Consider the following 24,488-nt stretch of genomic DNA (forward strand, 5'->3'; position numbering starts at 1 on the left):
CCAGCAGGTCGAGGCTGCGATGGCTGGGAGCTGCCACTGCACTCCAGTCTGGGCGACAGAGTGAGACTCCAACTCAAAAAAAAAAAAAAGAAATACGTTAATTGACACCACTGTAATTTTGTAAGCTTCAATGAAGAAATGTCTTATAAAATCATTCTATTTTCAAATGAAGCTTATAGCAAATAAAGATTAATTGCATTTCACATTTTGATTATGAATAGTTTTGGATTTTTAGATTGCAAATCTAATTTCTACATTGTTTGAATATTTGTTTTCATCAACCTTCATAAAAATTGAACCATTTTTGCTTCAGTTGCTTAGAAGCTTTGCAGCAGAAATTGGTCCGGATTAGGAATGGCAAGTATTTAGCATATATTTTGCCATTTCCAGAATCCCAGACCCATGGCTTATGTCCCTAATAAATCTTATCACAAATATTTTTTCCTATCTGAATGAGATTTTCATGAAAATGCTTAATTTGCCTCAAAGTTCTTTTTTTTTTGAGTTGGAGTCTCACTCTGTCGCCCAGACTGGAGTGCAGTGGCCGCTCCCAGCCACCACAGCCTCTACCTGCTGGGCTCCAGCAATCCTTCCGCCTCAGCCTTTCAAGTAGCCGGAATTATAGGCATGCACTACCACGCCCGGTTGATTTTTTATTTTATTTTATTTATTGTAGAGATGAGGTCTCACTGCCCAGGCGGGTCTCGAACCCACGGGCTCAGGCAATCCACTCACCTCAGCCTCCCAAAGGTGCGGGATTACAGGCTGAGCCACCGAGCCTGGCTTGCCTCAAAGTTCTTGAACTGTAAGTTCTGCACAGCAAGATGAGTGATCGATTCCATTCTGGGTTATTTATCTATTGATAAGATTTGTTGTATGTCATTTAGGTTTTAAGTCTCTTTGAGAAGATTTTTAGGAAGTGAAAAACTAGAGATTGGTCATATGGCACATACTTGTAACAACTGTTAGTAACATCTGATGTTATTCCCATAGATATGAAAGATTTATTGTAAGCTAAGTTCCATTTAAACATATTATATATGTAATTACAAATAGTCAAATCATCTTGTGATTTTAAAAAATTAGTATTTTGTTAACATTAAAACAAGGTATTTGACAGTTGGTGCAGATATTTAATAAGAGCTAACAATGTTTTACATCTTGAGTTTTTAAAATCAATCTTCTTTCTGCACTACCCAGAGAGGGGTCCCTATGGCGTTGTTCTGGATTCCTGTCATAGTTTAAAGGAAAACTTTAACAATGTCTGGAACCCTTGAGGTCCTGCAAATGAAGAAGGAGTATGTCCTCAAGTTCCTTGCAGCAGGAACCCACTTAGGTGGCACCAACCTATCCTACCAAATGGAACAGTACATCTATTAAAGGAAAAATGATGGCATGAGGACCTGGGAGAAGTTTCTGCCAGCAGCTCATGCCATTGTTGCCATCGAAAACCCTGCTGATGTCAGTGTCATATCCTCCAAGAATGCTGGCCAGCAGGCTGTGCTGAAGTTAGCTTGCTGCTGCCACTGGAGCCACTCCCATTGCTGGTTGCTTCATTCCTGGAACCTTCACCAACTAGATCCAGGAAGCAGACTGGGAGCCCTGTCTGCTGGTGATTACTGATCCCAGGGATAACTACCACCCTCTCATGGAGGCATCTTATCTACCATTGCTCTGTGGAACTCATATTCTCTTCTGCATTGTGTGGGCATTGCTGTCCCATGCAACAACAAGGAGCTCACTCAGTGGGTCTGGTGTGGTGCATGCTGGCTTGGGAAGTTCTGTGCCTGCGTGACACCATGTCCTGTGAACACCTGTGGGAGGTTATGCCTGATCTCTACTTCTACAGAGATTCCCAAGAGATTGGAAAGAAAGAGAAGGCTGCTGCTGCTGAAAAAGCTGTGACCAAGGAAGAATTCAGAGTGAATGGACCATGCCGGCTTCTAAGTTCACTGCTACTCAGCCTCAGGTTACAGACTGGTCTGAAGGTGTGCAGATGTCCTCTGTGCCTGTCCAGCAGGTCCCTACTGAAGACCAGTTTGCAGCTCCCACTGCTCAGGCCACTAAATGGGTAGGGATAACCACTGAGTGGTCTTAAGCCGTTCTTCCACAGGCTCTTAAGTAACATAAGGTTGATGGAAAATAAACAGCAATTTCTTAAAACTATATAAAAAATAAAGTAAATCTTAAATCTCCTGCCACCCTGAAGAATATTTTTCAAGGCTCCTAAATAAAAACTTAAGTTCTGGTTTTTGCATAAAGTTGCCTTTATTTTCATGACATTATTTCCAAAACGGAGGGCCAGAGCATTCACATAAGAACGACAATGATACTTGTAATTCAGATAAATGTTATCTGAATTTAGAAGCAAGAAAAACTAGGTTCTGTAATAGAGTGTAATATGTGCAGAATAATATTTTCAGTATGGTATTTATTGAAATTTATGTCAGGTGCCTACTGGTAAAGAGAAAGTTCCAAGTTAGTAATCTGAATTACTTCATTTTTTTAGAAGGTAAATTTTAGAGATTTATCAATTAACCTTAGTTCAGTTGGGAAAAAAAGCCTGAAATCATATAATCTGAAAAAGAGATGTCATGTTTTTGCAAAGTATTTCTTCTCACCTAGATTCTTAATGAGTTTGATGTGTCAATGAGACTTTGCTAATTAGTGTAACTACAGATTTTAAATATTTAAATATTTTATTAATTTCCAAAAATAAATGAAATTCTGTTTGTCTTCTTAGAAGTCATTTATTTCCGTTGAAAGAAATTATAGAATCACTTAGGATCCTCACAAATTACTTAGAGACTTGCTAGGTGACTGCTCAGTTTTCATTCCGTTGGGGGAAAACCCCAGTTATTTTTTGAGAAATATCCTGGTACAGACATCTGTCATGCTCTGTTTGTGGAAATGGGCAGTTTTCCTGCACTTGATCCTTCTTGGGAGCTTGACTCATTTTCTCTACGCATTGACATTAAAGCATATTGATCCTTTACCTTATAACAGAAAATCTATAAGCCAGGGCCAGTTATGGAACATAAAATACAAACTTCCTATGTCTCTGCACCTATCAGAAGTGTGGTTGATGGCTCCAGTCATTTTTGGAGGATTGTCTGAAGAATAATGGAGATTATCTACTTTTTTTTAGAAAAAAAATTTTTTTTATAGAGATGAGGTCTTAGTATGTTGCCCAGGCTGATCTTGAACTCATGAGCTCAAGCCAATTCTTCCGCCTCAGCCTCCCAAAGTGCTGAGATTACAGTGTGAGCCACTGTGCCTGGCCCTTAATTATTTTTCTAAACATATTTAAGGTTTTCTCTTGGAAAGCAGCACTGTGCTATTTTGTACTTCCCCTTCCCCATTACTAGTGATGAACTAACTGTATTTTGGTTTTATGACAGCAGTCTATGCTGATGGATGCTCTACTTTTATAAAGATGTTGATTAGGACATTTTTTACCACATTATCCAATGTCTCCTTCATGAACATACACAGAAGAAACTTTTCTCTGGTTTTATTGTAGGAATAATTATGCCTCTCTTCAGTTCTCCTGAGTACTTAGTTTGTTTTTATTGTATGACTCCTGTGACTCACATGTGCTGACTGGTTGTCCTGACTGGTGTTCTCTTTGTTGATGGCTTTAGTTGGCTTAGAGCCAAATTTGAGGCCCACCTCTAACGGGTATTTAGAAAAACCTCATGATATATGCAGACCTTACCTGTAAAGACTTTCTTAGTTATTTATTTTCTCTTAATCATTTATTTTTTTTGTCGTGTGTATATATACAATTCCAATCTGCTTTAAAACCCTTGTGGAATAAAGTAGAATATACATAAATAAATTTAGAAGTTAAACAAAATTAGAATATATTATCTAGTAATCCAATTTTGGGTTTTTTTGGTGGTACAGAGGGTGGCAAGTAAGTGTAACAAAACATCTAACTTTAAAATTATTGTATGCTAGGAACTGGATTCACAGTCACTAGCAGATGAGTAATAATGACAGCTCAATATTGTAATAATTGCTTTAAAAAACTTTCATATTCCAGTAATTTTTTTTACAATATCAATAATTTTACAAAATGAGTTGCTTTTGTAATTTTGGAAGACTTCACATGAATTTACTTTTGGGAGAAAAAACTTGTTAAACAGTATATTCTGAATTATAGTTTGGAGAACCTGTTTATCATAAAGATAATTCCATAGAATACAGTTTATGAAAGCAAGGTTTTACTTGTAGCTCTAGTTTTAAAAATGTTATGATTAAGAAGATTCTTCCTAACTGGTAATACTGGTGAGTGAATCATTATACTAAAACCAGTAGTTGTTTCTCAGGTTGTCCTCATCCCTGGCACTTGCTTGGCATCCTGGAAGAAGAATGGGCATTGAGATTAGACAGATAATGAGTTTGAACCCAACTATATACTAGTCATATGACCTTGAGCAAGTTGTTATTTTTCTGACCATTGGTTTCTTCTTTTAGAAAGGGGTATAGCTACCTCACAGAGTTATTATTAGGATTAAAGTAAACAATGTGTGGCATAGTTGAATTTCTTCTCTCCTTATTTTTTTTTAATTATTAGAAATTTCTGCTTTTGGTAATTACAGTTTATAATTTAAGATGAAATATGCAATTTCCGTTCTCTCCAAATACTGCTTTGCTTAGTAGTAGAAGCAGGAAGCTGGGTAAGAACATTTAAATGCTTTTTTTTTTTTTTGAGTTGGAGTTTCACTCTGTTGCCCAGACTGGAGTGCGGTGGCCACTTCTGGCCACTGCAGCCTCTACCCACTGGGCTCCGGCGATCCTTCCACCTCAGCCTTCCGAGTTCACAGAATTACAGGCGCGCGCTACCACGGCTCATTTTTGATTTATTGTAGAGATGAGGTCTCGCCAAGTTGCTCAGGCGGGTCTCGAACCCGTGGGCTCAGGCAATCCACTCACCTCAGCCTCCCAAAGGCGCGGGATTACAGGCTGAACCACCGAGTCTGGCTTTAAATGCTTAAAGACATGGGGGCAGGGATGGATCATAAATATTTCTTGCTTTAGCAACTTTTACAATAGGGATTACTAACTAACAAGTAGGGAGCAGTTTCTTTGAACAATTCCTCCTTGTTCTTTTATACAAGTAAAATATGTTTTTCAAAGTGGCAGTGTGTGTCCTTTAAAGTAGAAATTAGTCTGTTCTAAGGAAGTCATGCAATTATGAAAGAAATGGTGTGCATGAAGATGTCCACTGTAGTAGTATTTTGTGTGTGTGTGAATGAATGGAATGGCTGTAATATTCATCAATAAGAGAATGGTTGACTAGATTGTAGAACATATAGTTAATTAAATTATTGCAAATGATAGGTCTGAAAATTGTTTAGTAAAATGGAAAATGCTTATGGTTTAGGGAGGAAGATACAAATTTGTATACTATGATTATAACCATGTCAGTATTATTTGAAGGAAATAGATTATTAATAGTTGGTTTTTTGTTCTGTTTTAGAGTGACAGATTAACAAAGATGACTTATGTGTCTAACTTTACTAATGACTCTATTAAAAGATAAGCTCATTTTTAAAAAAACAGGATGCAAATGGTGTGTATAAAGTACAGAAATGTTAAAAGTCTGAAATATATTAGGCATTTCTTCTGTATGTATGTATATGCATATGAGTATACACTTGGATCATTCTTTGTTTCTGAAACTTGTTCTTTTTTACCGTCAGTAATAGAACATGTACATATAAGTGTGTGGAGAGTCTTGTTAATGACTGTAATATGTGGAACATGAGAATGTACCATAATTTATTTAAAACATCTTTTAAGACTATTAATATCTTGATGTATCTTCATAGTTTCAATACTTACAAGCCATAAGTGTAACTGATATAAATAAGAAATATTTTCATGAACATCAGAACAAAGATAATTGCTCTCTTAAAATGTATATATTGTAAGTTTATGTTTGGTAAATAATCAGATTCAGTTTTGGAAACTGAAGATAGCAGTTCACACATATATCCCACTATCAGAAGAACAGAAATGCTTGAATGTTTGTAATCTGTTTTACCTAGCGAGCATACAGTGAAATTTGAAGGTTTATTTATGTAATTTTGTTTAATGAACAGAATTGTTTATAAAGTATTAACATTTGTCTACACAAATTGTTATGTTGCCACAATTGTTAATCTATTCTATTTTAGACAAGATTGTAGGTAGATGATGAATATACACTGTTGAGTGACTTATGGAAAGATATGTCTAGTGAATCTTTTTTTATAGGTTACATTTTATTTTTTCTTTTTTAGTTATGAGTTATTTTGATAATTGTAATAAAGATATACAGGAGTATAATTATAAAAAAATAAAAATAAATCTTTCAGTGTGATGTTTGGGTAATTTCTGGTTTTGATCTTGTGAATAGGTTGCAATGAACATTATATATTTTATATTTTGAACTCAACATATATATAAATATATGTTATATATAGTCAACATATATATAAATATAAAATATATTTTAAAAATCTATATATTTTATTTTTCAACACAAAATATATTATCAAAATCTCCAAGCTGTAGGTTTAGCTTTAGGAAAAACATATAACCTAACTGGCAAAGTTAGTCCTTAACAATCTATTCCCAAGCAGATTTTTCAGATAAACATAAATATACATCCCCATTTAACCTTCTGATTTATTAATTCTAACCACTGTCACACACAAAATAAGGTACAGCCTTTCTCCATGCTTTGTGGAACTTTTTTCCTTCCTCTTATGGGATTCCCCAAAGTTTCTGATGTTCCAAGACATTTCTACTTCATAGAGAAATGCATCTCAGAAGTATGCACATTAAGTAACGGGCCTACCAGCAGACCAGTTCCAAGGCAGGAAGTTGAGGATGTGAGTATGAATTCTGGAATACTTTGAAGCTATCCAAGCCATGCCTTTCCCATTAAAGTCCCCCACCAGGAATATGAACACTGTATTCTAAGTCTCTTCCCAATGTGCTTCTCACTCAGATGTTTTTTCCTTTCTCTTCTCTTAGAAAATCTTTATCCATTTTTAGGATGCCAACTTTAACTTGGCTGGGTTGAATTAATCCAATATTAACAGATGTCTAAATTTTTCCTTTTCACACTGCTATGCAAATTGTGGAGGCTAAGTACATAAATGTAAAAAAGTTAAGGCTTAATTTACGTGAATAAGCTTTCTTCCCCATGAAACCACTACATGGCACCTCACACTTGCACACTTGGTATAATATATACACAAAACCCCCACTCTATCTGGCACAGATATACTCAACATGCCGTAGTCAATATAATCTCTATTTTATTTTATTTTTTTACAGAAGATAGTTGTTCTTTAACCCTTAAGGACTCAACTTCTTACATGGGCTTTGGTGGAGGTCGTGAGGCAGCACACACAGGTCTAAATTGGGTTGGGGGAGCTTAGTCCTTGTGGGTTTCACGAGACTTATTCCTCACTATCTTGCTGCGAATCGCACAACTCACACAGTAATGCAGCTTCACATACAGCTTGGGAAGCACCTAGACTTCGAAGACACTCGCTTCAGAAATGTCCCTGACAGCCGCGGCCTCCACTATGTTTTGAATGACGAACTTAATAGCCTTATCCTTGGGTACGCAACTGGCGCAGTTCCTGCAGTGAATGGGCTGCACATGGCCACTGCCCTTTTTGGCACAATCATTATTCCTTCTTTTCTTTGTCATCTTGGAAGCGAGGGCCCTTTATATATTTTTATATATAAATTTAAAAATTCAATTTATGTATTTTTGAATTCACCTTTTTTGAAAGAGGTCAACTGTATGTTGTTATACTATTTTATTGGGCGTTCTTTGTTTCATGTATATTTCATCTTCCCAGTTAGATGGTAAGTTCTGTGATATCAGGTACTATGTTTAATGTTTCTTTTGTATTCACAAAGAGTCACATGAAGGAGATATTTTAGTAAATACTTATGAAGTGATATTTTGTTATTTGTGAGATATCTGTACCACATCATTGACTCTTTTTAGTGTTTAGATTTACAGGAGATAGTAAAACTTTAGGGATTGAAAACTAACCTTTAATAAAGTTATATATATAGAATCAAAGTTCTTTCTTATGAAGTACTTTTCATTAATACTATCCTGAGTTCAGTGTAAGATCACAGGGAAATCCTTTTCCTTATGAAGTGCAATTAATTATAGTGGTAGCATTTTTAAAAAGAAGCAGAATTCATACAAGTAGAATATATTTTTTAATGGACTGAACTGTTAGCAAAGTTGAACTTGCTTGTTCATTATGGTATAGTGATTGAGAGTTCTTGCTGGAAACACACTAACTGGATCTGAATCCCAGCTCTGCCATTTTCTGTCTATATTCTGGGCACATCACTTAACTTCTTTGTGCCTCAGTTTGCTCATCTTTAAAATGGGAATTACAAAAATGTCTTCTCAGAAAGTATTGTGATAATTAAAGATGTACATATATGTAAAGATTTTAAAACTGTGCTTAGCAGTAAGTACTCAGTAAATGTTAACTTTTACCATTAATATCCATTCCTTACTGTATGCTATGAAGTTCATAAAAACTGAGAGCCAAATTATATGGTTGAAATTTTTTTCTTAAAATTTTGAGATAGTTACATTATAAAATATGTGTTTTGCTTTTGTTAAGTATTTATTCAGAATGTACCATGTGCCAGGCATTGTGCTGAGTTCTATGTAATATAGTGGTGAATAAAACACACTTCCTTCCTCCCCTCAAGATACTTAGGGCAAGTGGGAAAAGCAGATATGAATGCTTAATATTTGAGCTTTATCATGGACCAGGCTCCTTGCCAAACCCATCATAAAAGTTATCACATTTGACCCTAACAAACACACTACACAGATTAGATATAAACATTATACTCATTTCATATATGAGGCTGAAAGAATTTAATTAACTTCCTCAAGATTCTGTAGCTCTTAAGTGGCAGAACTGAAGTTAAAGTCCAGCTAGTCTAATTTCAAATCTCCAGCTCTTATTTAACCACTCTGTTGGATGGTAAATAAACATAAAATAATAAATTGTGATTGTTGGAGTCTATAAGGTACTGATTAATTCTAGCTTGCCTTTTGCTTAATAGATTCAGGAGTCAAATAGAGGTAAAGATATGTACTTTATTACTAGTAAAGGTAGCATGGAGAATGACTTGACTGGACAATTCAAGTGGGTTCTTATTTCTTCCCCAGTGTATTGAACTTGCACACTCAGTCATAGGCAGAAAACTGCAGGCATTCCTTGCTTTCCTGTAGGTACACTAGTGCAGAGGAGGAAGCACTATAGGTGGCTATAGGTGGCAGGCAGACTCTGAGGTGGGGAGTTGAAGAAGCTGGGTTACAGAGGAGCAGTGACCATTTTCCCAACCTCACCAGAGCCAGTTTAGAGAACTGAGTTTAGAGAAGAGTATAAATTTACTTGCTACTTTTAAGAGGGAGAGTGTCTGTGTGTTTGTAAGAGCAAGAGAGAAAAGAAGAGAGAAGAGAACCGCTTCTCTTATGTGGGGTAAGGAAGGAGAGTCAGTGAAGGTATGGCAGAGAGGTGCTTGGGGCATCTGTGAGAAGTTGACTAAGCCAATACTTAAAAGCATAAGGATTTAGCTATAGGACAGGATGGGATGGGGGGGGGATCCTGGGAACCAGGAGCAATCTATCTGAATAATTAAAGGAACTGAAAGGAGCCAGCACGTTTAGAACATGAACATGGTGGTTGAGAGGGAAGGGAGAAGTATCACAGGAGCAGGATGGAATGATCAGTGGTGGACAACTCACTTCGGCCTTGTAGGCCATCATAAGAAATTTGCATTTTATCCTATATGGCAAGGACATTTCTTAAAGAGTTTGAAGCAAGGGAATGGTGTAAATTTAATGTGTTTTTAAAATATAAACTATTTTGTATTTTAAAATAAATTGTATTGGATACATGTGGAGAGCATATTAGAAGAGGGCGAAACAGGAGGCAGGAAGACCAGTGTAGGAAAGCAGGCTGGTGATGAGGGGGGATGACATGGACTAATATGGTAGTGGTGAAATGAAGAGAAGTTGAGTTTGAGATGTAGATGTAGAAGTGGAAACCACAGGACTTGCTGATAGATTTGAATGGGGATGGGGTGGGGTGTGTGGGAGAAATCAAGGATAACAGTCAAATATCCGACTTGAGCAACTGGATGGGCAGTCCATTTACTGAGATAGCAGAAGCAGCAGACTAGTTCTGGGGTTTTAAACTTGCTAAATTTAAGATGCTTATGTGTCTTTCATATGAAGATATCAGATAGGGCTTGGAGAAGAGATCTCAGTAAGAGACATAAATTTGGGAGTTTTCAATATATAGATGGCATTTAATTTAAAATCATGGGCACTGATGGTATTATCTAGAAGAAGAATGTGGGAGAGAGGAGAAACAAGGGCCAGTACCATACCCTGAAGAACTCCAACACATAGAGCTTGAGTAGAGGAAGTACATGCAATGGAGACAGAGATGGACCTGCAGAGAAGCCATAGAAAACCAGTAGAAGTTTGATGTAGACTCCAGGATAGAGAGTGTTTCGAGAAAGAGGAAGTAGTAACCAGGTCAGTGACTAACAAAAAAAAAGCATCCTGGATTTGGTAATAGAGGTCATTAATGACTTTGAGAAGCGGAATGGATTGAAGTAAGAATGAGAGTTGAGGTCATGAGCCAGTTATGTAGATCTGTGCTTCTCAAACTTTAAGAGGTATATAAATCACCTGGAGCTCTTGTCCAACTGTAGAGTCTTCTTTAGGGCCAAGGTACTAAGTTTCTTTTGTTGTTGTTGTTGTTTTTGAGTTCGAGTCTCACTGTGTCGCCTAGGCTGGCATCCAGTGGCATGCTTACAGCCACCGCAGCCTCGACCTGCTGGGCTCAGGCTCAGGCTCAGGGTCAGGATCAGGATCCTTCTGCCTCAACCTCCCAAGTAGCTGGAACTACAGGCATGCACCACTATGCCCGGCTAATTTATTGTAGAGACGAGGTCTCACCAAGTTGCCCAGGCTGGTCTCAAACCCCTGGGCTCAGGCAGTCCTTTTGCCTCGGTCTCCCAAAGTGCTGGGATTACAGGCTTGAGCCACTGTGCCCGGCCTAAGATACTGAATTTCTAATAAGCTCTAGATAATGCCAATGCTGCTGGTCCATGGAACACATTTTGAGTCGCAGAGGCATAGATTAGTGGTCCTTAAGCCTTAGTATGTACTAGAATTACACAGAGGGCTTGATAAAATACAGATTGCTAGACCTACTTCAAGTTTCCTATTCAGTGGCAATGGGGTGGTACCTTAGAAGTTGTATTTCTTTTTCTTTTTTGAGGCAAGGTCTCTTCTGTCACTCAGGCTGGTGTCGCCCAGGCTCATGGCAGCCTTGACTTCCTGGGCTCAGGCAATCTTGCCTCAGTCTCCTGAGTAGCTGGGACTACTGGCACGTGCCACCATAATTTATTGTAGAGATGAGGTCTCGCCAAGTTGCCCTGGCTTATTTATTTATTTGTTTGTTTGTTTTAGTAGAGATGAGGTCTCACTGTGTTGTCCAGGCTGGTCTCAAACTCCTGGGCTCCAGTGATATTTCCACCTCGGCCTCCCAAAGTGCTGGTATTACACAGGCATGAGCCATCACACTCAACAGAATTTGCATTTCTTATCAACTCTCTGGTGAAAATGATGTTGCTGCTTTGAGAACCTCTTGGTATAGATTTTTTTTTTCTTTTTTTGAGAATTTTAATTGGGATGGAGAGCCATCAAGGGAAGTCTTTTGTTTGTTGAAGATAGGAGATAACTAGAGCATATTTATGCAGATGAGAATGATTCAGTAGAAAGGGAAAAACTTTTTAGCCGTGTGATGGTTTTCAAGTTACTTAACCTCTCTGTTCAGTTTCCTTATTTATAAATGGAATGTCAGCAGTACTTATTTCACAGCAGGTACTGGGGTATTTAAGTAAGCTAAGAAAAATTGATTAAGGGGCTTAAAATAGTTCCTTGTATGCAGTAAAGATTCAATAAATGTTAATATTGCCATTATTTCTTCTGCTCGAAGCTCTTTTTCCTTATGTCTTAATGTAGTGAATTTAATCATTACCTTTTTTGGTTCTCACCTCAAATATACTTCCTCAGACAGCCTAGCTAGAGTATATTTGAGCCAACTCGTCCTGAAAACATGGTTTGGGGCAGCATATGCTGGGAAGGCGACAATGCGGCCTAGGAAGGGAAGATAACAGAACCCAACTCTGTTTATCAGTCTGTTGACTCTTCTAGATTCTATGGCTACCTGTTTTTGTACATTTTATTAGAATACAGCCATACCAGGCCAGACACAGTGGCTCAAGCCTGTAATCCCAGCACTTTGGGAGACCAAGGTGAGAAGATTACCTGAAGGGATTGCTTTGAGAACTGCCAGGGCAACTTGACGAGACCTCGCCTCTACAATAAATCAAAAAATTAGCCGGGCATGGTATCACATGCCTGAAGTTCCGACTACTTGTTAGACTGAGGCAGAAGGATTGCTAGAGCTCAGCAGGTTGATGCTGGGATGGCCGTGAGCATGCCTCTGCACTCCAGCCTGGGCGATGGAGTAAGACTTCAACTAAAAAAAAAGAATACAGCTACAGCCATTTTAAAACTTCTTATCTGGCTGCTTTCCTGCTACAATCACAGAGTTGAGTAGTTAGGACAGATACTTTAGGACTTGCAAAGTCTAAAATATTACTATATGGCCCTTTACAGAAAAAATTTGCTGACTCCAAATTTAGATGCATATAAAAGATAAGAAGGAAAAATAGAATAGTAACAAGCTTTATTTGGATAGTGGGATTATAGGTCATTTTGGTTTTTATCTTTATACTTTTTAAAATTTTGTTATAAACTTATTTAACTTGGAAATGAAATAGTCTTGTAAATACTCAAAAATGGTATTTGGAACACTTTTAATGGTGAGTTTTTTGTTTGTTTTTCTTTTCCTCTTAGTTCTGCTTTTGACACAAAAACTGGGTTACGTGTAGCAGTGAAGAAGCTATCCAGACCATTTCAGTCCATCATTCATGCCAAAAGGACCTACAGAGAACTGCGGTTACTTAAACATATGAAACATGAAAATGTGAGTTATTCATCCAAGGAAGAATAAATTTTGTTCTTGAATAGACTGGGAAAAAATGTGTTTTAATTACTGCAAATGGAAATACAAGTACATTGGAGTCTGTAAGACTTTGGTCTGTGTGTCTCGTACTGGATGCTAGTAGCCACTGGTATCAGGTCATAGCCTTGGAATGAAAATGGTGTATCTTTCTGGAGTTCTAGTTTTACTAAACTATCTCTTAGCGAGAATGCATTCTTTAAGATGTTTAAATAAAAAATGAATATATATTTTAAAGTACAACACAGAACTTACCAGAATTTTTAAGAGAAAATGTTAAAAATAAGTTTTTTATTCCTTGCCTGGTTTGCTTAAGTCTGTATTATCAGAATATGGAAGTTCATGGCTATTTTGTTATGGTTATTTCTATGGAAAAATCCGAGGAAGAGTACCTTAGGCACACTGAAAGTCCTATGAAAGATGACTGTTATTTTATGTATACTTTAATAATTTTTATTTCTTTTTAACCTTCTTTAAGAGACATCTTTTCCAGATTCAGGTATTTTAATATATATGTCAGACGTTGTTTAACTTACGTATAATTTTTCTTTTTTACCAGTTTGGTAAGTTAAGAACAATGCCATTCTGCAAAGGAGTACTTACAAATCCTAATATGGTAAATAAGTGGATATAATTGGAATAGTAACTGAAAGTAAAGAGACAATTGACTGAAGACACTTACTTTTCTGAACTTCAAAATCAAAAAGAATTTCTATGATTGCTGTATGAAAGGTTCTGTGAAAATTGTAATCTAGAAACAATGGCCATAGAGATTTTAGAGTCCTTTGGTCCTATTGATTATTACTGTATAGAAGAAAATTCAGAATCTTTGAATTTATTATTTGACTATTCAGACTTTCTTTTTTAATAATTGAACTTTTTTCTCTATAGTAAAAAATCACAGATAAGTGATCCTTTTTTAGTGTACACTTGTTTTATTAATGCAATTTTCTTTTAAATTGAGAACATTAATGCTCAAATGTGTAGTTGGGTTATGGATGCCTTTATAATCACAGTTGCAGCTTTTTATTTACTTTCATGTTTTATTTTGATTGCACACTATTGAGGAAATCATTATTTTCTACAGATAACCTCTATTCCTAAGTATAATTTTATGTGAGCAGCTATATGAAAACCTGAGTTTTATAAAAGTTTAGTGCAGAGCTGCAGCCTTCCTAGTCAGTGACATGTTTACAAGAAGCAGAGATTTTTGAAAAAAACTTTGCTCCTAGGTCTGCATAAAATCAACATGGCCTGGCAGCTTTAACTGATGTGTTTACATTTGATTTTTAGCATACTTGAGTGTGTAAGCTGTTTTCCATTACATGTTCATAAATGTGACAGAGACATTGTCACAGCTTTTCAAGTATAAATAACATTTTGAAAATGAAATGCAACCACACATTTATGGAACCCCAAAGTACCTCTGAAAGGACCAGGGTCTATGGGCCCACTGATGTATCCTGTACTAATTTAAGAACATCTGGTTTAGGAGATTACCAGTACTACACTTTAATGTTTTGCTTTCTTCATAAACAATTTAAGCCAGTGTTTAGGGCAGAATTATTTTGGGTTATCTGAATTCATGCTTTGGCTTTTCTAGTAACCATAAGAAACAACCATGTTTAGTTTTTAATGCTTTAATTTTCTGTAATGAGATAGTTTGGAATGTCTTATATGATACTGAGCTGGCTACATTTGAGCCAGTGTGCTTGTAGAAGTGGGGAAGCCACAGAGTGATGGAATACAATTGTTTTAATTGAGGAAAGGCTGTACGACTTTTAAAAAGAAAAAGAAAAAAAGAGGGATGGTTGGCTGGGAGTGGTGGCTTGTGCCTATAACCCAGCACTTTGGGAGGCTGAGGTCGAGGATTGCTTGAGGCCAGGAGTTTGAGAACAGCCTAGGTAACATAGGAAGACCCCATCTCTATAAAATTTTTTTTTTAAAAATTAGCCAGATCTGGTGCTTATGCCTGAAATCCCCAGCACTTTTGGAGGCTGAGGTGGGAGGATCCCTTGAGCCTAGGAGGTCAAGGCTGCAGTGAGCAATGATTACTACTGTACTCCTGCCTGAGTGACAAAGCAAGACTATGTCTTTAAAAAAAAAGAAAAAAGAGGGATGATGGTATTAGAAAAATAGGATTTTAATTTACATAAATCGATTTATGAGTGACTTGCTTATTAGCAGTTCATCTTTTTTTAGATTAAGATGTTTAGGCTCCAGCAGTAGAGGGTCACTAGATTAAATTAGTGATTTGTTGTTTGAACAAAAGAAGGCTCATAGCTGAGTGTCTCATAGTTCTCTATTCTGTTGGCAAATGTTTGAAGGGGGAGTCAGAAGCAGCCAAAAGACTTGACTCAATGTAGAAACATTTCTGTATTTCATTTGTTAGATGTTTACAATGTAAAAGTCGTCCCCTCCCCCCTAAAAGTAGTTTTAACCAGTTAAGAACAAAGACTTCCTGTAAGTTTTATTAAGAATTTTCGAAGTAATTTCTCTTTTCACCCTCCTCTTCCTCTTCTTTTTTAGAAAGTGGCTGTTTTGGATCACCATCCAATTTTTATAGTTGCCAGGCCTTAAAAAGCAGCAGCAACAGTAGTTTAAAACTCTTGTCAATGTAATGTGTTGGTAACAAATAAAATTTTTAGATGCCAGAGTGCACCATGTGATCTTTTACACAAAATGCCTCTGACGCACAATCAGTAGTTCATCTTGAGTTATTTTTCCTATCAGTGATAATGAATGAATGACTGGTATACATTTATTAGCTGGAGCTAGGGGATATCTTCTGTGACTTTGAATTACCCTCTGAACAAAGTTATCCAATCCATTCATAATTCAGCTTGTGACCTTGAACTTATTAACACCTGCTCTAAGAAAAGATGAAAGGGAGGCAACTGCCAGCTGCATTCTTTTGGATCTGGGCAGACGCTACAAAGATTGCCCACTTGTCGGCCTAGAGATCTGCACATTTTGAAATTTAAAAATGATTAAGGGAATTCTTTCATAAAATCTACCTGGGAGCCTTAGATTTAAACTTACAATTGTAGACCAAATGGTTGTGTTGGTGTGCTTGTGCTAAAGATATTAAATATAGTCTTTGACTACTGAGCTAAAGTGGTTTTTTTTTGGATGTGTGTAAATTAAATAAAAATGTTTTACTTATATTTTGTCAACCTTTGGACCATTGTAGGATAATCATTAGAGATATTTTCTACTTATGTGTATTGTAAATGTCTTCTAAAAGCTTGATTCCTGGGTTACTTTGAGGTGACCGAAATCATAATAGCGGAAAGAGTAAGGAAATAGACTCAAATACGACTTGAATTAAAAGAAAACTTCTAGTAAAGAAATGAGAAATGAATAGATTATGGAATATTCCTAAAATGTTCTTCAGATCTGTTTTAATGCTGGGAAACTTATTTTACAATATTTTCCTTATGATTAGTATTTTATAAACATAATTAATGGAGGAGGGATATTTTGTAAAAGCCCACAAAAAATTGTAAAATACTTTGTTGTAACATAGATAGTTTTGATCTTAGAAGATTATTGTTTTGGTGTGCTTGCATTAAATATATTAATTATTGTAAATATTTCCCTTTCTGAGAAAATAAAATTTGGCAGGGTACTTACCAGCCTGCTTTTCTCTTTTTCCACCCCCCAAGTCACACTTCATTGTTCTTGTTGCAGCCATTCTTTTCAGTCATTTAAATGATTTGGTTTTAGCTTTATGTCTCAAATTCTATTAATGGAAGTGGTTGCTTCAAATAGTTTGCTTATGTATATTATATTTTATAATTTTTCTGAGATTAGACGTCATTGGGCACATTCAGGGTATTATGGCCTTAGACATATTTTGTAATTCTTTATAAACTCTGCTCTCCACTTATTTTGGTGTTCCACATTGGGGCAGTAAAAGGCACTGTCAGATACATTGTCCATCAGTTCTCCTCACAGTACTATAAAAATTAACAGTGATATTGCCATGCTTTTCATATGGGGAAAAAGGAGCTCAGAGAAGATACCAAATCTATTTATTATTATTTACATACCAAATATTGAACTACTGAATGCCAGGCACTAAGTATTCTGAGTGCTGGAGTTATTGGAATAATGAAGATACAAGCTCATAGATCCAAGAAATCACAAACTTATAGTTGGGTTTAAACTTACAGCTGTTTGATTCCAAAACGCCTGTTGTGTTGAAATTGTGGTTTTTATTTGAAAATATTTTTGACTTTTGTTTTTCTTGTCTTTGAGGTAACTCTTGCATGTGTAAATTGAATCTCTAATGATTACATTTTTTGATATGATGATGATTTTAACAGTCACATTTGAAATAATGTAAAACACTGAAAATTGTTTTAAAATTTACTTATTTAGGAAATGGGACATCTTAGATAACAAGAATCAGTGATTAGAAAATATTGGAACAGGTGTATAAAATTGGCGTCTGGATCTCCAGAAGCCAGTTCTACCTTAAGTAAAAGTAGGTGTAAGGGAGAGTAATTAAAAGACCAGAGGTCTTAAGCCAGGAGTGTACCAATCAAGGGAGACAATTAGGGCTTAGATGGAGAAGGCAAAGGAAAGCGGATTTGGCTTACATTTAAAGCACTGTTCAGAAGTCACCATGGATGAGGTCACAGATATACTATTGGTGGGAATGTAAGTTGACCTCCCCTTTATGGAGGACAGTTTGACAATACTAAGAACTTTAAATATATTGGTGTCCTTTGATCCTGTAATCTTATTTCTTGAAATAAGTTTTCTGGAAGAAAATATGAGATGTGAGCCAGGCTCAGTGGCTCAGCCTGTAATCCCGCACTTTGGGAGGCTGAGGTGAGTGGATTGCCTGAGCCCGCCGGTTCGAGACCTGACTGGGCAACTTGGTGAGACCTCATCTCTACAATAATTTAAAAATTAGCCGGATGTAGTAGCGCGTGCCTGTAGTTCCAGCTACTTGGAAGGCTGAGGCAGAAGGATCGCTGGAGCCAGCAGGTCGAGGCTGCGGTGGTCGGGAGCGGCCACTGCACTCCAGTCTGGGCGACAGAGTGAGACTCCAACTCAAAAAAAAAAAAAGAAAATATGAGATGTGCAAAAATATATATTTTACCATATTTCTTAAATGTCTAAAGATAGAAAATTGGTTAAATTATGGTATACATAAATGATAGATGTGGTATATACAAATATTATTGAAAAATATTTAAAGATGTGAGAATAGTCATTATATGTTTAGTGAAAAGGCAGGATATAAAACTGTATTCACGGTGTAACCTCAATTTAAGTTTATAGCAGCAAAATAAAAGGAAATACATCTCAGAGTGTTAATAATTATAAAAGGTGGTATAATTATGGGTAATTTTCGTTTTCTTGTATATAGTTTTCTGGGTAAGGATCTGAAGGGTGATTTTGTCTCTTGGGAACAATTTATAAAGACTTGAGAAGCTGTTCTCCTTGAATTCTAAGGCTCCTCCCCAACTTCTTTCAGGGTTAGGCTGTATATATATATATATATATATTTTTTTTTTTTTTTTTTGGAGTTGAAATCTCACTCTGTCGCCCAGGCTGGAGTGCAGTGGCACAGTCACAGCTCACCACAGCTTCAACTTCCTGGGCTCAGGTGATTCTTTTCCCTCAGCCTCCTGAATAGCTGGGACTACAGGCACATGCCACCATGCCTGGCTATAGGCTGTATAATTGAAGTCACTTTTAAAAGCCTGACATTTGAATGAGTGGAGTAACATGCTAATTAGATAATCTCTTTCTCATGATAATGTTTTGAGCATTAACATATCTTACTTTGAGACCTGTGTGTTTAACTTGGTAGTTGAGAGCAGTATGCTAGTGAGAGCACAGTCATGGGTTCAGTCTTCATGAGAGTCATCTAGCTTTTGCTTATTTCATATCCAGGCACCCTAGCTGGGTGTATTACAAATGAATTATAATATTTTTTATTTGCTTTCTCAATGCCTAACTTTGTAGAAATGAGTGGCCTGTGTCTTAAAGCGTTTTAAGGCAAGAGGAGAAGAGTGCTATATGTGGATAAACCAGTATAAATTTATAACCAGCAGAACTGCCCAAAGGCCATGGATTACCAAGTATTAAGTAGCTCTTTGCTTTTTCCTTGTGTAAAGATAGGCTTTTTAAAAAATTTTAAATTGTCTGATTTAAATATCTATAATTATTAAGAAAATTATAATATCAAGAATATACTAAGAATATTTGGGAACTTTACCGATGTCAGTTTTGAAGATTGTACAGTTAACATGGAAATTTTCCATGAATATTTTTAAAAGCACAGAATACTGTGGTAACAACTGTAGAGGTATGAGTTTTTTTTTTTCTGTTGGTTAATTCATTAGACCATTAGTACACATGTCAGGCAGGTTCTAAATTTTTTTGCTTCCTGATAAACTTATTGGCTATATATGATCAAATTCTAAAGAGATGGAGATTTTTAATGGTAAAATAGGTCATCATGAGAATTGATATAACGAGTAAGATACAAAAGAATAATTTGTATAGAAAATCAATTGGAGTTCTATGATGTCATGTTACTGAACTGAGGTAGCTGAATTTGAAATTAGTTCCTGTAAACATGATTAAGGCCTCTGAAGGATACCATAGTAAGTTCAGTATTTATTTACTATTTAATTTTTATGTTTTGTTTTTTTTTTTATAGGTGATTGGTCTGTTAGACGTTTTTACACCTGCAAGGTCTCTGGAGGAATTCAGTGATGTGTGAGTAAATCTTTTGTATTTGCCTTCCTGAGCTAGAGGATGATTAGCAGCTTATTTCTATTCCTGGACCATTGAGCAGTATACAGATGTCAAAAGATTCTTTATTCTTACTACCCAACTCTCCTTGGGGATGGGATGGATACAGAAGATATATGTTATGGGTGCTCCATGTTAGTATTTCCATCATTTCAGGCACACTGTACCCCATTTAAAGAGTCAGTGTTGAATCCTTACAAAGTTTCATGGAGAGGGGAGCATAGGGAGTTTTTACTATGGTTTTTCTTTTCAAATTGCTTGTTTTAGTTCTTTCTTCCTTTTTTTTTTTTAAGAGTCAGGGTCTCTTTGTGTTGCCCAGGCTGGACTTGAGCTCCTGGGCTCAAGTGATCCTCCCGCTTCAGCCTCTTGAGTAGTTGTTACTATATGTACATGCCACTGTACCTGGCCTGTCCCAGATTATAGAGGTGCTCTTCAAGAAATGTAATGGAACCCCAGCCATATAGGTTTATCCCCCGTACATGTGGGCAGTGATACTAGAACTACATGCTAATCCTTGAAGTATTAGATTTTGCACTGGAAGAAGGGACAGGCCCCACATATTGAAAAAGGCTTGTTCTCCCAGCCTTGCGATCTCTCTGTTATGCTTGGAATCCTTAGGAACTAGTAGTGGGCTGCTGAGGAAAATGAAACAGGGAAGGAGAGAAAGCTACTACAAGGATATGTTACTGAGCTGGTCACCTCTGTGGGCAGCTGGATTGAAAACTGCCAGGATCTAAGAAACTGTACAGAATGTATCTGAGATAGGGAACATTTATCCACTGACTCCTGACCCCATTGGCAAGGGTTGCCCCATGGGTCATTAAAGCCTTTACATGCCCAAGTTGTACATTTGTGTATTAAGTCAGAGTGCATCAGGTGTTCCCATGCATGTGCGAGCTCTCTAGTTTAGTAGCTTTTCTAATGTCTGAATTGACACAGCTTCCCTGTCCCTAACTCACAGATACACTATACAGTAAAAGAGAAAGAACACCTTAAATACAGAGTTATCCATTTGGTCCTATTAAAATTTTGGCATTCCTGTGTGGAAAGACTTACCATTATGAAAGCCAGAATAGAATTGTAGATCGTGGCTGCTCTTCCTTAACCTCCACTCCCCATTGTCCCCAGTGCTGACCCAGACCAGTTTTCCCCCGCCCTTACCATTTGCTCCTTTCCCACAGAACACACAGAGGAATAAGTTTAAGCTTGTATATTCTGACTAAGGGAAGGGGGAAAGAAATAAAGAAGAAATGGAAAGAGCAGGAGGAAAGGTTGCAAAAACATTTTCCCATCATTTGAATTTAGTTGGGACGTGATATGACTGAGAGTAGAAGTTGAGAGAGGAGAATTCAGTCCAAGGATAAGAATCACCTCCTCCCCAGTCACATTAGCCTTGATCCTGCTAATGAAAGTTTAAGAAACAAGCAAAGAAAAAAAAAAAAAGCATTAACTAAGGACTACTGTGCTTCCTGCAGCCTTGCTTGGCACCAGAATGTGGAGGCTTACAGAGATTATTGGATGCTACCCAGGGGCATGTGTTTTACAAGTCATTGAGTCCTGCTGTAGGCTGTGCTTGGAAAAGAGAATGTTGCAGAATTATGGTTTTTATATTCTCCCTAAAGGTAGAAGAAATGCTGAAGTAATACATTTGTGAATTATTTTGGAAAACATTTAAGTTAGGTCTGAGCTATATCTTGAAAATTTAGATAAAATGAGGATGGATTTATTTTAAAAAGGAATTGACTATTTGCTGTCTTGGGCAAATGTTATATTTTGGCTTAGTGGGGCATTCTGGAACTGGATTAGTAACTTATATTTTTCTATGTGAAAAGAACTTAATTAAGGCCAGTGTCTATTTAAGAGGCTAAGTGCTATTGATTGTTGTACCTTTGGCTCACCAACTACAAGTCTACCCACTAAAGTCTCATTCATTCATTCATTCAAGCTGTTGAGCAAGAATCTTTTCTTTCTGCTTAATCCTAGCTGGGTTCTGACTGTTTTTTTATAAACAAGAACTGAGTTCATCTCTTGTAAGCCAATCTCAGTACTACTTGTTGAATACTTACTGAGTTCAGGACACCAAGCAGAGTGTAGGACAGGCTTAACATAATCAGAAACACTAGTCTTTCCCTTTAATAAAATCATAGTCTGGTTGGGGGAAACAAATTCAAAACACTTTTGTATCTAAGTTAACAACTGTGTATCCAGCGTGACCTTGGACATGTCACTTTACCACTGTAGACCTAGTCAACATTCCTGTAAAATGATGAAAATTGAGTCAATTGACTTCTGAAGTGTTTTGAATTGCAGAAAGTCTCTGAAAATTAGAGTGATTAACCTAAGTTTGCCCTTAGAAAAAACATTTTATTGTTTATTTTATTGTAATGTTTATATCACTGAATAAAACAGCACTTGGATCAGGACTATAGTTACTTCAGTGTTCTCTAAAGTCATTTCAAAATATGCGTAAGAGACTAAAACACCTTCATGTACAATTGCAGGGTTTGTGAATTCAAATACTTTCAAGGTCATACAAATAACATAAATGAGACTCAGTGTTATACCTCTGGGAGTGGTGAGGTCTGTGTCAAAATGTATCTGTAGCCCTTAAAAGTATTCAAATTCACATTAAAACAAAACAAGCATACAAATAAAACCCTTCTCTTCTGGCTAAACCAAACTCAGTAAAGTCTAGAGTGGTTCCACAGGCTGCCAGGTTTAGAGGAGTCTGTAATTTTGAACAGAGTTTTTTGGTGCTAATTAGCAAAATTTCTAATTATTTTCAGATTTACAGTTGACTTTTAATCATGCAGTACATGCGTTTGTGCTTTTATGTTTCCGTTAGCACTTTTCATTTGACATATACAATCATGCAGTGCCTTCTGAGAAATATATCATTAGGTGGTTTTGTTGTTGTGCAAGCATCATAGAGTATACTTAGTGTATACTTCCACAAACCTAGTTGGTATAGCACTACTACATGCCTAGGCTACATGGTATAGCCTATTGCTCCTAGGCTATAAACCTGTACAGCATATTACTATACTGAACACAGTGGGCAGTTATAACACAATGATATTTGTGTATCTAAACATAGAAAAGATTCAGTAAAAATATATTGTAATCTCATGGGACCACCATCATATATGTGATCCATTGTTGACCAAAACATTGTTATGAAGTACATGACTATAGTTCAAATTTTTACTGTGTTTTCAATTTCTAGGTTAATAGATATCCGCATATTTTATTTGTAAGACTATACTAATTGAGAAGGGAACAATAGCTATGAGTTTTGATCATTAGGAACAATGTGCAGTTACTGAATCTAACAGATGTAGATGATTTTGGAAAATGTATGGTTAAAGGATGGGTGTACCAAGTTGCTTTTGACTGCCATATGATGTGATCGTATAAATGGCAAAATTTTGTAAAGATGCAATATATCTAGACCTTTTAAATTATTAGAAATCATTTAAACATCTTCTCTTGGCTTTTTGATAATATTTGGCAAGAGACCTCATATATGTGCCAATGTATGCTGCACAAATTTAGCAACCATTAGAAATGCAAAAAATCTCACCTTGGGAGGCAGAAGCGAGAGGATTGCCTGAGTCCAGGGGTTCGAGACCAGCCTGGGCAACTTGGCGAGACCTTGTCTCTACAATGAATAAAAAAATTAGCAGGGTGTGGTGGCACACACCAGTAGTTCTAGCTTGGAAGGCTGAGGGCGGAAGGATCGCCTGAGTCCAGCAAGTCAAGGCTGTGGTAGTCAGGAGAGTACCACTGCATTCCAGCCTGGGTGATAGTATGAGACTCTGACTCAAAAAAAAGAAATACAAACATCTTAACTAGGCAGTATTTGAACCTAACCCCAGAGCAAGCCGTAACTTAATGATCTACAGTATTGCCTTTTTTTATAGTGCTTCTCTGGTCAAGCTTAGTAGGCAATGGAGAATTTTTGGATTCTTCCTGGAATCTATTCCCTCAAATTTTAGAGAAACCGAATTATCGTGGATTAAGTGGAAACTAGTCTCCTGACATATTCCCTTTTATTTTACACTTTCCTGTCCCAAGTTTCTAACACTGAATTCCTTATCTCTTCATTCTTGAGGAGGGAAATGGAAGAGGTTTTATATCCACTGTGATCTAGCAGAAGACTTACAACAGAGTCAGTCACCAGTGTTTGTTTTAGTGGGCAGATAGATGATCACTAGCTTAGCCTTCTACTTACTATGGTTGTCCAACTAATAAGTTTAGCCTTTTATTTCATTGTAAAAGGTGCTGAAGACACTGAATTGAAAAGAGGAGTTTCTGGATTTACATTTTAGCCTAATTTTGTTCCATAAATATTTGAATGTCCACTTTATGCTAGGAACAGTACTAGTCCCTGAGGAATACAACAACAAATAAGAGTTGAGACTCTTAATGGGAAAGAAAAACAGCTTAATACAATCTGGTAAGATCAGAGAGGTCTTACATGATTTGGTGTTGTGTACTCTCTCATCTAATCTCATCAAGCCCCCTTTCCACCTG

The 24,488-nt window shown here is 36.7% G+C and overlaps 1 protein-coding gene and 1 pseudogene across 1 annotated transcript in view; one reads left to right on the forward strand and one right to left on the reverse strand.

Annotated features, from left to right (window-relative positions):
- Positions 1-24,488, forward strand: part of MAPK14 (mitogen-activated protein kinase 14) — an 84,175-nt gene that overhangs the window by 14,073 nt on the left and 45,614 nt on the right. The window contains exons 2-3 of the mRNA XM_021713944.1: positions 13,004-13,133; positions 19,858-19,916. Coding sequence (XP_021569619.1) covers positions 13,119-13,133; positions 19,858-19,916 — 74 coding nt within the window. The 5' untranslated portion in view covers positions 13,004-13,118. The remainder of the gene's footprint in view (positions 1-13,003; positions 13,134-19,857; positions 19,917-24,488) is intronic.
- LOC110595878 lies at positions 7,376-7,720 on the reverse strand (annotated as a pseudogene).

This window comes from Carlito syrichta, unplaced genomic scaffold, assembly GCF_000164805.1.
Source record: "Carlito syrichta isolate Samal-C Ts95f unplaced genomic scaffold, Tarsius_syrichta-2.0.1 Scaffold305043, whole genome shotgun sequence".
NCBI lineage: Eukaryota > Metazoa > Chordata > Mammalia > Primates > Tarsiidae > Carlito > Carlito syrichta.